Below are 16,609 nucleotides of genomic sequence, written 5' to 3' on the forward strand. Positions count from 1 at the left end.
AGCATAATGAACTGTCACATTTTTTTTTTCAAAAGTACAGTTTTCCTAGTCTGGGCTGAGAAGAAAGAAAGCATCTTAAAAACAATCAGACTAAATATTTTATTTCTAGGTACAGAATCAGGAAGCGAAGGAGTAAAGTGTCTCTCAGCAGAGCAGGAAATGAACCAAGGAGTCTTGAAAAATAATAACTACTGAAACAAAAAAAATAAATAACTGAGAATTTATGGTGCACGTAGGTTAATAGAAAAAAAACAACAAACAGAGAGAACATCAATAGAGTTTAGAAAGATACTCCCTGGCACATTGTTTAGAGTGGTTTATACAGTTGGTAGAAGTGACTTAGTGTACGGTAGGACTTAACTGTTTGCAGCCAATATTTGTAGAATATAATAGGTAGCAATTATCAAAGCAATGATTTCTTATTCTTTCTAGAGGCCACAGCATAGCTTCAATCAAAGGTGAAACAGATGATCCAGCCATGTTTATGTAAAAAGTTAGATGTAAAAGCCATACCAATAAAATGCACCATTATACATACCCTGTTTCCCCCAAAATAAGACATCCCCTGATAATAAACCCAATCAGGCTTTTGAGCGCATGTGCTAAAATAAGCCTCCACCTGAAAATAAGCCCTCCCCGAAAATATTTAAATGCAGAGCTGGAAATCAGGTAAGACGGCAAGAGGAGACCCATCTTGATCCACGCGCCCCAAAATAAAAGGACCTCCCCGAAAATAAGGCCAAGCGCTTATTTCAGGGTTCAAAAAAATATAAGACAGGGTCTTATTTTCAGGGAACCACGGTAGTAACATACTTGTATGGCAATTCTTCATTCTTGGAAAAATGAGCATGAGGAGCATTTGGCATGAACTAAGCCTGATTGCTTTACTCACCAGTAGAAATTTGATTAGTGCTCAGAGCTTTATCAGAACACTTATGCATAAAAGCCAATTACTTTGTAATTTACAGATATGATTCATCTGTTTATCAGGAAGAGTCAATAAGGTCTAGTGATTAAGGACCAGGCTAGAGACCAGGAGATAGTGACTTCTAGTCTGGCCTTAGGCACGAAAGCTGGCTGGGTGACTTTGGGCCAGGTACAGGCAGTTCTTGACTTACAACTATTTGTTGAGTGACCATTCAAAGTTACAGCAGCACAGAAAAAAGTGACTGATGATCGTTTTGCACATTACCATTGCAGCATCCCTGTGGTCACAGGATGAAAATTTGGACTCTTGGCAACTGGCATGTAAATTTATGACGGTTGCAGTGATCCCCTTTGCAACAAGCAAAGTCAGTGGGGAAGGCCAATTCACTTAATGATCATGATATTAACAACTGCAGTGATTCACTTAACAATTGTGGGAGGAAAGGTCACAAAATGGGACAAAACTCACTTAACAACCATCTTGCTTAGCAATGGAAATGTAGAGCTCAGTTGGGGTCGTAAGTCGAGGACTATCTCTATTCCCCCCACAGCTAGACCAACAAGCTGGTCAGTCAATTCCTGTCACAACCAATGGGGTCAAGGCTCAGGGTATTTGAAAAACTGCAGAAGAAGCACTTTGCACAGGGCAGGAGATTGTGTCCGAGGGATGTTGCGACAGTTATAAAAGTAGGTTGGTTGCCAAGCACCCAAATTTTGATCACAGGAGAACTGTGAATTGCAAAGACTCCCTTTTTCTTCAGTGCCATCATAATTTTAAAGCTGAATGAATGGTAATGCACCAAGCAGGGGGGAAATCCAGCAGGTTCTGACAGGTTCTGGAGAACCAGTAGTGGAAATTTTGAGCAGATCGGAGAACCAGTAGTGGAAATTTTGAGTAGTTCAAAGAACTGGCAAATACTAACTCTGGCTGGCCCAGAGTGGGGTGGGAATGGAGATTTTGCAATATCCTTCCCCTGGAGTGGGGTGGGAATGGAGATTTTGCATTATCCTTCCCCTGCCATGCCCACCAAGCCACGCCCACAAGCTACACCGCGCCCACCAAGCCACGCCCACAGAACCGGTAGTAAAAAAAAATTGGATTTCTGGCACCAAGGACTACTTGTATTAACTTTCTGTAGATACTTGTTGCTTTAACTGCTGTCACTGTTCTCTGTCCTAGTGATGTAACAACAACAATAAAAAGCCTCATTAGAAACTCCGTATGCAGAACGGGTGGCTTCCCACACATCATGGACCTTAACTGGTTACCTGATTGTATTCAAAGAGCTCACACACACACACACACACACACACACACACACACACACACACACACCAGGACTGATGCATTTCCCAGGCTTGATTATGCTTGATACAACTGCACTTAAGGCATCTAAGGAAAGAAAACAGTCTTGACCCTCTTGTCCATTATCAGGTTCGATAAATGAAAAGAGATGGAGAGAAACTGGAAAAAATCAGCTTTCCGCAACTCAAATTTAGACTCAGACAACTCTAATTGCCATGTAAAATGAGGGAAGCATTATAAGGCTGGCAGCTGAAAAATAATCGAGAAGGTGCAACACCGAGTTTATTTACCATAAAGTTAAATTAACTGCCCTTCACTGCCCTTCAGTAAATAAAGCACAGCCAGCTAGTTCAAACAGAATAAATGTTGACCTCATTAGTTTGGGAAATAGAAGTATAACAAGTAAAGTGTATAGGAATCTAAAATAAATTGATGAAAAGAAAGATTATTTAACAATCTTGTACATAGAAGACATATTAGACTACTATAATGAAGGATAATCTGTAGATGGCAGCATAGGATAGCAGTTTCTTTTACCAACGACATTGAGTTTTACTTTTACTGGCTCTGTGCTTATAAACAGTGAGGGTGGGAAATGACTGCTCAGGCGCTAGCGATAACTGGAGAAATGTTAATAAAAGAAGAGACCTGCCTGTCTCATCAGCATTCTGGTACCCGCCATGACTGGTGAAGCAGAGGAACAGTACATTCCAAAAAGTGGGTGAGACTGATGGGAGCAGGATTAAAAATAATCATTGCCTATATATTACTGTAACACTGAAATAATGCTGTAATGACTGTGATAGCATTACATTTATTACATATTATTGCATTACAAATGATGCTTCATTTGTACCAAAGGTTGGGAGGGCACATAGCTTGTGCGTTCCTGGCTCATGAGAAACCCGTCAGCAGGATTTTTTTGCTGTCTGCTGTGTCACTCTCATGGCTGGGAACTCCAAGTTATCCTGTCCCAACTATACTCATATTTGTCATCTCTAGGTCAGGGTGTACTGAGCCTTATGCTGCTGTTTTTGTTGGCAAAACTTTCACTGGGCTCTAAATGCCCAAGATATTAAGAAGAGTCAGAATGAGGCATCGATAAGCTCTCATTTTAACAAGGGCTGAATTTTGCTAAGGGAGGAGGGCTCATAGACATGTCCACATTTACTCGACACAGAAATGACCTTGAAAATAGCATACCTCCAACATGACAAGAAGCCAAGGAGAGGCAGATCTGCTAGAAATATTGCCGTAAGTCTCTTGCAGCAAAACAAGGAAGAATTGTTCTGTTTCTGGAACCTGGAATTAAGGAGAAAGTTCCTAATAGGGAGAACAAGTAACCAATAGAACGTCTTGCCTTCAGAATTTGTGGGTGCTTCATCACTGAAGGTTTTTAAGAAGAGACTGGACATCCACTTGTCTGAAATGGTATAGGGCAGTGATGGCTAACCTTTTTGCCATTGCATGCCAAAAGCGGGGGGAGCGTGGGGGGGTTGCACGCGTGTGTGCCCACACCCATAATTCAATGGGCCCCGCTCCCCCACTTTTGGCACATGAGGGCCCGGTGGGCCCGGTAGGCCTGTTTTTCGCCCTCCCCATGCTCCAGAGGCTTTCTAGGAGCCTGGGGAGGGGGAAAATGGCCTTCCTCACTCCCCCTGGAAGCTGGAAACAGCCCGTTTCCCAACTTCCAGTGGGCCCGGAAGGCCCGAAAATCAGATGGCCGGCGAGCACATGCGTCCTGGAGCTGAGCTAGGGCAACATTTGTGTGCCCACAGATATGGCTCCGCATGTCATCTGTGGCACACAAGCCATAGGTTCGCCATCACAGGTATAGGGTCTCCTGCCAGGGGTTTGTACAAAAAGACCTCCAAGGTCCCTTCCAGCTCTATTCTGACAATCTTCTGGCACCTTAACAAATCAGCAGTTTTATTGTGGCACAAGATTTTCTCTACTGCAGTCACCACAAAGGGTCTCAGAGGTTAATGTAGAATGCATGTAATGCATGCTTATACACACACACACACACACACACACACACACACACACACACACACCGTTTTACTACTCTGAATGTTAAAATGTTGTTTGAGTACACTTAACTTCCTTGCTGCCAATTTTCCAATACATTATAAAATAAAATATTCTTTATTTGATATGCATAGTGAAAGGATGCAATTTTTGGTCTCACAAAATTGCAGTTTTTTTTTTTAATTTGATTTATATGCCGCCCTTCTCTGGAGACTCAGGGTGGCTCACAATGCATTAAGCAATAGCCTTCATACTTTTGTATATTTATACAAAGTCAGCTCATTGCCCCCACATACCGGGTCCTCATTTAACCTACCTTAGAAAGGATGGAAGGCTGAGTCAACCTTGAGCCTGGTGAGATTCAAACTTACAGTAATTGCAGACAGCTGGTGTTAATCATAATGCTTTTAGTCTGCTGAGCTACCAGGCTCAGTAACAGAACATTGAACTTTATTCAGAAAACCACAGACTTACATATTTAATATAATCCAGTATTGCCATTCCAATACTTAACATCCCCAAACATACCTGTAGAACAAACTAAAAAACTCTACAGTATTCCCATAGAGATTGGCAGTGGAATTTCAGGATTCAGGATGCAACAAATGGGATGTTAGGAGATGGCAGCAGGGCTGCCTAAACCTAATTTAGCAATTAGTGACCCACACCTATGGGTGTTTATTCAGCAACAAGTCCCGTTCAAATCAACAAATTTATTCCAGCAGGGTTAGCATACACAGGGCTGCAGTCCAGGAGTTAATGGAATGTTTTGAGAGTCTGAGCTGTTTGATGTTATGCAGACAGCATTGCAAAGAGGTGGACTGACTCAGCTCCATTTTTAAGCAGGACTGAATGGTTACCTACAGTATCTCAGGTGCCATAACAGTGGATTTTTTGCATAGTTGAGGTCAGAGTCTGAAGTCTTTTCTGATATGATACAGTTTTAATGGCTTTAATATGCTGTATTGAATCATTATTCATAATAACCAGAAATCCTTAATACTTATTTATTTTAATAATATACAAGTATTGTTATTTTTTATTAATACTTTGTTAATTTAAAAAAAATCCAATTGCTTTAATTAAACCAAAAAAAACCCCTTTTTAAAAAAGAATATGTCTCTACTTTGGCCTGAGCTCCACTGCCACTACTGAGAAGTGTCCCTGTGCTAGCCAACCAGAAGAGCAAAGATCTACAGGAAGTGGGGAATAGAGAGGGGGAGAGTTGAAATGGCTCAAATTTTGGCCATATGAATGTGAGAGTGCTACATCAGCCAAAACGTCAGGGGCCAAAATATCATTTGTTCAGTGCTGCCATAACTTTGGACGGTCATTGAACAAATGGTTGTTAACCTAAAAACAACCTGTGTATATATACATCTCTTTGATTCTCTGCTTAATTCTATGTAGTACTGTGTACAAGTACAAAAGAGGCAGTTTTGTCTAGTGGTTAAGACACCAGGCTAGAAACTAGGAGACTCTTAGTTCTAATCCCATTTTAGGCATAAAAGCCAGTTGGGTGACCTTAGGCCAGTCACTCTGTCTCTCTCTCAGCTTCACGGGATTGTTGTTGTGGGCAAAATGGGAGAAGGAAGGACTAGTGTGTGTGTTTGCCACCTTGTAATATTTATAAAAATAATAAAGGTGAGATATAAATAAGTAAATAAATAAATAAGGCTCAAATTATGTTAGGTATTTTTTCCAACCAAGAAATGTTATTAATAAATCTTGATGGCCACAGTGGTGATTCTGCCTCATGCTTATAAAAATAAATAATAAGGGGGAAAAAAACCTTTCTTTTCAGAATAATATATCTAGTGAAGGGAGCTCAAAATGGTGGTAGGAGTAATATTACAGATTGATCTTGTGGATAACAAATATTTCTTACTTAACAAGATTGCAGGCTAATTATCAAGGCATCCACCTCACTGGTGAAGTCAAGTATAAACTCATCCCTTTCCTGCAGGACAGAAAATCCATTTTCATATTTACCCTATTGGTTTTACGCTAGTGTTCTAACCAACTGAACTATTGTTTGACTATGTGCCATCAAGTCATTTTCAACTCTTAGCAATTACACAGATTTCCCCCCCACACACACACACACACTATGACACTCTATCCCTAACCTGTCCTTTTAGGTCTTCCGATGGTGCAATCACAGCGATTAGACCTGAGTCCCATCTACCTTGCTACTGGTCACCATCATCTTCTTTTTCCTTCCACTTGCCCCAGTATTAAGGCCTTCTGTAGAGAGTTAGTTCTTCATATAATGTGCCTAAATTAGAATAATTTGAGCCTGGTCATTTGTGCCTCCAGTGAGAATTCTGAGTTGATTTGTTCGGTGAGCCATAGGTTGGTTTTTTGATGATCATGAGGTTCTTCAACATCAAAGTTCAAAGGTGTCCTTAATAATCTTATCCAGCAGATTACAAATTGTCCACACAGTTTGCAAGTCCAGGTCCAATCCAAGGTGTTGCTTATTACCTATAAATCCCTTTTTGACATAGATCCAGGTTACCTGAGAATGGGATTGGCCTTGTGCCAGCAGAAAGGGTACACTGCAGACCCTGTCAATCAAGGAATTATGCTTAGCGAGATCCAAGAAAAGAGCCTTTTCTTCTGTAGCTCCTGCCCTCTGGAATATTGAGATCCTCACCCACTCTCTTGGCCTTAAGGAGGGACCTTAAAACCTGGCTCTGGCTGTTGGCCTGGGACTAGGATGGGGCCATGTCCTCCTGGAAGTGGTTACTGGATTAATAAAAGATCCCACCTCCACTTCATTGTACACCCCACACACACACACACTTATTTTAGCTAATGTATTTCTCTATTATTGTAATGTTATATTTATTATTTTACTGCTTTAAACTTTTATAATACTGTTTTATCAGATTGTGTGCTTCCAACATTGCATGACTGTGAGATGGATGGTATACTTATTTAAATATACTTATTTAATAAATAAATAAGTAAATGATAAATCCTAAACTGTGATCCACTAAATCTCTGCTTTGTTTAAAGAACCAGCTGGGCCTTCCATATTCACTTTTCCAGTACATTAAACAATTCCAGTGCAGTGGTGGGTTCCTCCCAGTTCCGCCTGGTTCCGCCGAGCCGGTAGCGGTGACGATATGATGTCACCAAACTGGTTCTCCCCCCACCCCCCAACGTTATTCTTGCCTTTTATTTTTTTTTTTATTTTTTTTTTTTATTTAATTTATATGCCGCCCTTCTCCGGAGACTCAGGGCGGCTTACAATCCGTTAAGCAATAGCCTTCATCCTTTTGTATATTTATACAAAGTCAGCTTATTGCCCCCACAAACTGGGTCCTCAATTTACCTACCTTAGAAAGGATGGAAGGCTGAGTCAACCTTGAGCCTGGTGAGATTCGAACTTACAGTAATTGCAGACAGCTGGTGTTAATCACAATGCTATCAGTCTGCTGAGCCACCAGGCCCCTTGTTTGGCCCCACCCCTAATCTATTGCTGCCTCCCAAGTCCCAGCTGATGGCTAGAGGGAAAAAAAACTGTTTAAACTCTTGCCGTGGGGCTTTAAAAGGCTGCCCTACAGCTGATCAGTGTTAAAAGAAAACAAATGAGTAGACCAGTGCCTGCAAAAATAAATGGGTAGACTAGTGCCTGCAAAAATACATGAGTAGACTGGTGCCTGCAAAAATAAATGGGTAGACCAGTGCCTGCAAAAATAAATGGGTAGATCCGTACAGCTCTGCAAGCAGTTAAAAGCCTGGTAGACCAATATCTCTGCTAAATCCTAGATAATTGTTAAATGACCATCAAGCCACGCCCACAAAATAAGTCACACCCACAGAACCGGTAGTAAAAAAAATTAGGACCCACCCCTGCTCCAGTGAGTATAATGAATAAAGCAGACAGAGATTTCTTAATATATTCTCTCACTAATAAAGGCTTATATGCCATTCCTATCAAACGTTTTCTCGATTGCTGGGATTAGTTTAGCAATTTATGAGACAACAAGAATCCAATATAAACCTATAGAGTTGAGATTTCTTCTATAAATTTCCATATGTAATATTCTTAACATTATGTGGGAATATCAGCAGCATCTTCTTTTACTTTACTCCTAATCTAAGCAGTTGCATATAAAGCAGCTTAGAAAAATGAATAAACATCTAAGAGTTCCAAAAGTTGCTTCATTGCTGCAATTGACAGACCATGGTGTCACAGTAATGAGACTATTAATGAGAAAAGAAATTAAGATCAGAGCATGAAATTGTTGTAGAGCAGTTTTAAAAAATGACATTTCATTTATAGAGGAGTTATACTGATCCACACATCCAAGTTCCTGGTTGTCAAGCCATGCAGCCTAATTCAGTTGCATACTATTTCTAGAAGCTGTTTTACATTATACATAGCGTATTCAATTCTTGTTGGAACTACATTACATAGAACATAAGAAATCCATTAGTAGGCTCCCTAGCTTTTTTTAAAAAAAACAATTGACGTAGCCAAGAGGCTTTTCACAATTAACCAGGCTCAGATCATCCTCTGCTATTCCAATAACACATCAACCCTCAGTTATAACACCTTAAATAGGAACAGAAGAGGTTCATTATCTCTTTTTTACACACAGATTTTTTTTCCTGTATTAAAACTCCGGGGAGCAATAAGTACCTGCCATGTGTGACATTGCCGTTGCTGTTCATTTCAAGATTCTTGAATGTTCCTGAGGTCAAAGGTTAAAAAGACTCTACTGTAATGAAATGGGAGGGTGCAGGTTGTACAAAGCTGCAGTGCAAATTATTATCTAGAGAGAGGAGCATCCATGACAACAGATAAACCTAGAAGACAAATATGTGATTGGTGAGCTGGGGTGCATTGTAAGGCACCTGGGGGAGAATAATGAGTGCAAGAGGGAAAGAGGAATACGCTGTAGCAACGGTGATTGTAAAGTCAACAAAGTCCCATGATTCTAATTGGTCAAATGGGATTTGTGTTGTCCCAACATTGAGGAACAGGTTAGTATCAGAGTTTTGTTTTTGAACACACTTGTTATTCTATAAAGGGATAAAGTTACTATAAAGTTACTTTCCAGACCTATCACAATACATGAAATGTCATACAGGCAGTCCTTGACTGACAATCAGTTGCTTAGTGACCAGTTGAAATTATAACAGTCCTCTGCGACTCAGTTTCAAGTTCTGATGGACACACACACACATACCATCTGTGGTCACATTATTGCATTTTAGGAGTTTGGCAAGTGGTCTGCATTTACAGCGGTTTGCAGCGTCCTGTGGTCACATGACCACGATGTATGAAGGGTTTTTTTGCTGGAAACCAGTGTTTACATGTTCATCGGGTACAAAGGGTTTGTTTAATGGCCATCACATTTGCTTGATGACTATGGCATTCGCTTAGTGTAGGCTGGCTCTTTGGGCTCTCTGCTGTGGCTCCCTGTCAGGTGATCCCACCCCTGGCTGGCCCCACACCTCGCCCTCCCCTCCCAGTCACTCCTCACCTGGCCTGAGAAGGTAAGGGCAACGGCGGGGGATGGGGAAGCGGCTAAGACAGAGACAGAGAGATACAAACAGAGGGGGAGAGAGAGAGAGATAGAGAGAGGGAGAGAGAGAGGGAGGGGGAGGGGAGAGAGAGAGATGTCAAAAGAATTTTGTGGTTGGGGCCCAATCTAGCATCAGCACAAGTTTTCAGATCTCTTGCTAAAGGATCTCGGTACTCTTCTACGCAGTTTTCAAGCATCCTGCTTGGTTTAATTAGTGAAACATGAAGGAAATATATGTATTTCATAAAAATGACAGTTTTTAAGTTACTAGTCAGTGCTTTGGATACTGCTCTCAAACAGAATTGGCAGATTGGATTATCATGATTCATTTAACCCGAGTAAATAAACCAATGCAGTATGATGATGCAGTCCAATACAATGTCATCAGTCCACGCATAATCAGTATGGTTCAGAAAATTCACAGAAGAGTCCAATTTCTGTGACATGAGCCTTGGTGGCGCAGCGGACTAAACTGCTGTTAAAGTAGCACTTAGCTGCCAGCTGCCTGAAGTTCAATTCTCACCAGGCTCAAGGTTGACTCAGCCTTCCATCCTTCTGAGGTAGGTAAAATGAGGACCTGGTTTGTGGGGGCAATAAGCTGACTTTGTATAAAATAGAACACCGCTTGGGGGGGGGCAAAAAAGACCTACTAAGCAGGTATATACAAAAGTATGAAGGCTATTGCTTAATGCATTGTAAGCTGCCCTGAGTCTCTGGCGGCATATACATTGAACTAATAAATAAATAAAATAAATAAATAAACTTAGCTGTGTTCCCCAATTTGCCATGAGAATACCTTCTGTGGCCTCTGTTTCCCCTTTTCTATAACTCTTCTCTGAATAGAAGCTTTCCTTAATGTAAAGAAGTCACATAATCTGAGACTTGACTGCATCTCTATTTGGGTCCATTAGACATTGCATACAACTAGGCTCACCTGCTCACCTTTCCTTGTTTCTAGTATAAAATGCAGTAAATTAAATTAGGGAGGGGAATTTAAGTTGGGATTAATGTAACTGTATTTAGATAAGAACAAAAGAAATTTTAAAAGATTCTGCTATTAGTGGAGATGAAATCTCTTTCCTGTTATGTTTCATAGCCTTAACCATTAGCGATGCGTCATTCAGCAACCGCAAATCTTCCTGGATGTCATTTGAGCCCTTCAACATTCGACACAAAGTTCATATCTGGATGCAATTCCAGACCTTTTCAGGAAACGGCATCCTCTTTTACACTGCTCAGCATCTGAGCTCACGATCAGGTAAGGCTTTCATTTTACTATCATGTGATGGGGGTGGGGAGGGGGGGAGAAAGGCCAAATGAAATATTACCTGATTTGATTAATGTGTCATGATTTTGCAAGAGGTGAATTGTTAGGATATTGAATTTAGTAGCTGGAACAGCAAAATGTACAATAGGCCAGAACACACAGTTGTAGTTGATTACAGAGTGCTGACTCATGCATGATGTAATCTACGCTGTTATTAGTTGCTGTGATTATAAAGGGGGTATTTCCTTCCCCCCCCTCTTTTTTTTTTCCGGTGTGTTCTGTATTCTGTTTTAGATTTACCTCATGACGTGCCTGTGTTCCTGACGATCTTACGTTCTTCCTTTTCTGGATGATGACAAAGACTGCTATAAATTTGAATATTAAATATGTTTATATTTATATAAAAGACAAGAAGTTTGTGTTCGTGTCTCCAACTTCATCTGGACAGCTGCTGCGCAATTCCTTGACATGAATGAATTGATAAACATCCTGTGATGGTACCTTTAGCACCATCAAACAACACCACCTGACCATCCCAGGTCCTTGGAAAGGGCTCGATAACTGAACAAAAATGCCAAATCCAATCTAAAGATCCGGCTCATTGTGTGACAAATCATAATGATAGTGCATAATTAAGTTGACCACTTTTACACTAAAAACAAAATGCACTCAAGTCAGCTGCGACCAGTACAATTAAGACAATTGTTGTGGCCTGTCAGCCGCCAACCCCTCCAGCAGCCAAATCAGAGGAGGAGGCGGCGCCATGGGAGTCAGGGTCAGCATCAAGGCAACCTGAGAGCTCTGAGGGTGAAGAGGAGTGGAGTTGGCAGAGAGACAGACAGAGGCGGAGCCTAGGCTGTCCGTCAGCTCTCAGATGGAGAGTCAACAATCCCCAGGTCTGGAGGTGGCTGATGAGGAAGAAGAGGAACAGCTGGGGCCAATGCTTGATGCACGGATGTGCAGAAGGCAGAGGAGAGGAGAGCAGTGGAAATCCATGGGCCGATCCTTGGGAAGGAAGAACCACCGCTGCTAGCGAAGCCCCACCCTAGCTCTGGGGATAAAAGGCAGGGGGAGGAGATGAATAGATGTGGCAGACAACCTGCAATGAGAAACTTTTTTGCCAGTGCTGCCAGCGATCCTAATAAAGGACTCTTTGAGTTAAACGTCAGAGAGTTTGTCATGTTTGGGGAGCTGGGTCAGGACAACAGTATTAGGAGGGTCTGGGAGCAGCAACCCAAGGGTGCTTCTAGACGGGCCACTCCTAACATAGTCAGTAGCTTTGAGAACCATGCAGATTTTCTATGTTTCAGAAAGAATCCTATTTTCTGAACAATTAGCATCAATCACTCCATCCAAAGAATGTGATGCTGCCATATTTTCTGAGTCATCTGCTTCCGTAATCTGCTCATTTTAGAAACTTTTGCTTTCAACGATATTTCCTAATACTGTTTCAAAGGGCTACAGCAGGGAAGAGGAACCTCCAGTGTCCAGGCCTATTTCAGCTTTTCAGGCCAATTCAGGCAGCCAGTGGAGCAACAAACAAAGCCACTGCCTCCTTTGACTTACAGCCCCATCAAGCTTCATTCATGCCTCATGCATGGATGGACAAAATATTCCAGACAGTCATTTGTTCTCAACACTGAAACATTTTCTCATGTTCAGTTCTACTGCCATTTTTGTCATACTACTCAACTCAGCCCCTATTTCCATTTTTGTACCATTTGCTTGCTATTTTTTAAAATGTACGCAAATGCTTCTACGTTTCTGAAATAAAATAATATTTGTGGTTTTTCACCAGGATAAAATAGGGGAGATTTAAAGGTAAGATCATGGAATGTATTTATTCTCTTTGCTTTTGAACTCTGTGAGGAAAATCTAGGACATTGCACAAGGGAAAAGAAGATTTTAAAAGCATGAAGTTTTGTCTGAGTAAAAAGACCGGGAACAGGGGCTTTTGACCAGTCAGGTGCCCTTTTTCATAAACTTCTTTCGAGGCTCTAAACTAGTGGTCTCCAAATTTAGCAACTTTGCTTGCTGGGAATTCTGGGAGTTGAAATCCACAAGTCTTAAAGTTGTCAAGTTTGGAGACCCCTGCTTTAAACTCCTGTGTTGACGTAAACAGAAAAACAATCAAAAAGAAGATTTGTGCCCATGATGGAACTGGTTTGTGAAGAAGTCTATAAAAGAACTAAAAGTTGTCTTTGTTTTTTCAAATTATTGAGCCTAACTTCAAGATAGATTGTCTTGTTCTTCTGCCTTTTAGAAAGACTATGCAAATAAAGTGAAGGGCAAATAAAGTGAAAGTCCAATTAAATAAATCTTGCGATCACATTTTATTCCGCTTACTGCCTCTCTTTTGCTTCTTTGCTTCTTTGTGCATTATAAACATAACAGAACAAAATGAAAGTGCTTTCTTTCTTGGATCCTTCAAATAGGAAAAGGTTGAAGCCTCTGCTATGTCAGTATCTAGGATTAAACTCTGCCTCTCCAAATAAGTCACAAGTGCTGTGCATCTCCGTTCTTTGAGCTTTAAGAAAAAGGATTTATTTGCGGTGGTGAAGGTAGTACAAGGCAAATGCTAGACAATCTATTAAATGATGCCTTTGCACAGAATATCTGTTAAGACTGTGAACAAGGGTGACTATTCCAAAGAAAAGTCTGTAGCAGCAAAACACATCATCATTTTTTTTTTTTTTTGCTTGAATACATGTTATAATGAAGGTCGGTCACTGGTTCTTCGAAATATTACTTTAAAACTAAAACAGGATGTATCATTTCAAATCCAAAGAAAATGTGTTCTTTCAGTGACAAATTGCAACTCATAAATGTTCCATCCAACTTCACTGGTGGGAAAATGTGGGTTTTTGGTTTTTTTTTACATCTGCCACTCCTCATCCTACCCTGATCCACATTGAGCCCAACTGCATGAAGCACACACTATGTATCTTAGTGAAACTTTCTCTCCTTCTCTCTCTCAAATTCCCCAGCTCTCATCAAAACCAAATCCAAACCAGGACATCATGTAAAAGAAAAACAAAAACAAACGGGCTCCTAATTTTTTCTTTGGAAAAATAAAAAAAACAAAACAAAACAGTGCTCAATACTCAAAAAAGAAATTTTAAATACGGTTTCTTGAAAATGATTTATATTTAAATCCAACGAGGTTGTTTTACTGTATTTAAGAAGAGTATGTGTAACAGGATAGAAGAGAAAGCCTTGGTAGGAAATTTACCTAGTGCCACAAACATACATTTCAAACCACCATTTGAGCCCTTAAAAGAAAAAGAGTTTGCCATTTGTCATGTTTGCCTTCCAAGGAGCCTGCCAAAGCAAACATACTTAGAATGACGAAAGGCCCAGGAGAATATTGGTTAGTGGCAGCCAAAACAGAGGGGATGCCGTTGCTTGGTTTGCAAAGCACATTATGTAAAAAAACAAACAAACCCAGACTCTTTTCTTCAGCTGCTATTATGTAAAGCTTAGCAATGCAATTCTTATTTGGTAGTTATGTAAACCTTAACAAACAAGTACCATGAGATTCATCTGAGTATCTTCAGATTACTAATGGCAGAGTGATATCCAATGCTGCCTTGGCATTCTGGATGTTGTAATGTTGACACATATGGAAGATACCAGACTGCTAAAAGCTAACTTATTGTTTAGTTAATTTTTTACTTGCTCAGAGATACTAATGTGTTGCATCTTTTTCTCTTTAGGGGACTTCCTAAGTATCACCATGGCAAGTGGATATATACAACTACGTTACAACCTTGGGGACAGAACAGTAGTTTTACAGACATTCCAACCTGTCCATAGCACAAATAAGACCTGGCTTTTAATTAAAGCAGGAAGAGTTGGTAACGAAGGCTACTTGGATCTTGATGGAATCAACGTAACTCAGAAAGCTACCAATGGCATGACTTCCTTAGATACACAAACTGATTTCTATGTAGGAGGACTACCTTTCTTAAACTTGGTTAATCCCAGGGCAATTAAGAATGAGCCCACTGGCTTCACTGGCTGCATTAGGGAGATCTTTGTCAATGGCAAAGAATTAAAACTCAACGAGAAAGGAGCGAAAGGTGGTTCTAATATAGGAGACTGCGATGGAACACCCTGTGGCTATAGAGTATGTAAAAACAATGGGAAATGTAAAGTTGTAGAGTCTGATTTCTCTTGTTTGTGCCCCAAGCAATGGATAGGGAAGACATGTGAGCAGTCTATTTATTGTTCACATAGTAAGTGTCTCCATGGAAGTGTTTGTATACCCAACCCTGTTTTATTTTCATATACGTGCGCCTGTAAACTTGGCTGGACAGGCCTGTGGTGTGAAAAAGAGCTCTCATTTTTTATTGCAAAGTTCACAGGCAATTCATACATCAAGTACATTGATTCCAATTATGAAGAGAGAGATCTCAGATTTACTAGGGTCTCTTTCAATTTTACCACTGGTCAAATGGATGGTTTGCTCCTTTGGTTAGGAAAGGCTGAAGACGAAGATAATGACTTCCTTGGAGTAGGACTTGAAAATGGAATGCTAAAAGTTGTAGTTAACTTAGGAGAAAGAATTGCCGTCCCTCTTATTCACCAAAGAAAGATGCTGTGCTGCAAAAAATGGTATTTTGTTGACATTGTGCAGAACTGGACTCTCATTGAAGTGTATCTTGATGAGGAACTTGTTCTTTTTGAAGATCTGGATCCACAGAGAAAATATACAGTTCTAAACTATGGGGGCATTTGCTATTTTGGAGGGTTTGGACTTGATAGGAGAGTAAGTGCTGTCACCTCAGGACTATTTAAGCAAGAACTAATTGGTAAAATAAAGGATGTTGCCCTTTTTCAGGATTCAAAAAAAATAAATCTAACTAAGGCACAAGGATATAATATATATAGTGGAGATAAGGACTAACCAAGTAATAGAGACAAGGCTGTATTATTTATTTAAATTTGTTATAGTAGCTCACTCTGGTAGACTCTGGGCAAGCAGTTATAGATCAGGGGTGTTAAACTCAATTTCGTTGAGGGCTGCATCAGGATTGTTTGACCACATGGGGCCAGGGTGGGCATGGCCAGCTCGACGTTACTCGCATCAGGGGCACCTGTGGTGGCCTGAGCACTGCCAGCGAAAACAGGCTCCCAAAAGTGGAGCTCACAAGGGCCACCTGCGGTCCTCCCGAGCTCCATGTCCTGCCACCCTCTACCAGCGAAAATGCGGTGTCCTGCAACCCTCTGCCAGCGAAAATGGAGCTCGCAAGGACCACCTGTGGCCCTCCCAAGCTCTGTTTTCACTGACAGAGGCACCGTGGGCTAGTCCTTCAGTTTTCAGATCTAAGCACCCCACGAGCTGGATCCTGTCCCAGGCCTTCAATTTCACACCTGTTATAGATGGTCCATAATAGAACACTTGTAATTTGCAGCCTATTGCTTGTCTGATTTATTTTTTACAAAATATTAAACTCAACATGGTTGCTTTCATGGATTGTTTCTATGCTCTTTGATTGCCCACTCAATTCTTCCAATCATACAGTCTGA

General features: G+C 40.8%; 1 protein-coding gene across 1 annotated transcript in view; it reads left to right on the plus strand.

The window, feature by feature from the left end:
- EYS (eyes shut homolog) overlaps positions 1-15,986 on the plus strand; it is an 871,663-nt gene extending 855,677 nt beyond the window's left edge. Inside the window, exons 48-49 of the mRNA XM_070932259.1 lie at positions 10,907-11,068; positions 14,794-15,986. Coding sequence (XP_070788360.1) covers positions 10,907-11,068; positions 14,794-15,986 — 1,355 coding nt within the window. The remainder of the gene's footprint in view (positions 1-10,906; positions 11,069-14,793) is intronic.
- The last annotated feature ends 623 nt before the right edge of the window (positions 15,987-16,609 follow it).

This window comes from Pituophis catenifer, unplaced genomic scaffold (genome assembly GCF_029215685.1).
Source record: "Pituophis catenifer annectens isolate HBS135680 unplaced genomic scaffold, rPitCat1.0.hap2 SCAF_1, whole genome shotgun sequence".
NCBI lineage: Eukaryota > Metazoa > Chordata > Lepidosauria > Squamata > Colubridae > Pituophis > Pituophis catenifer.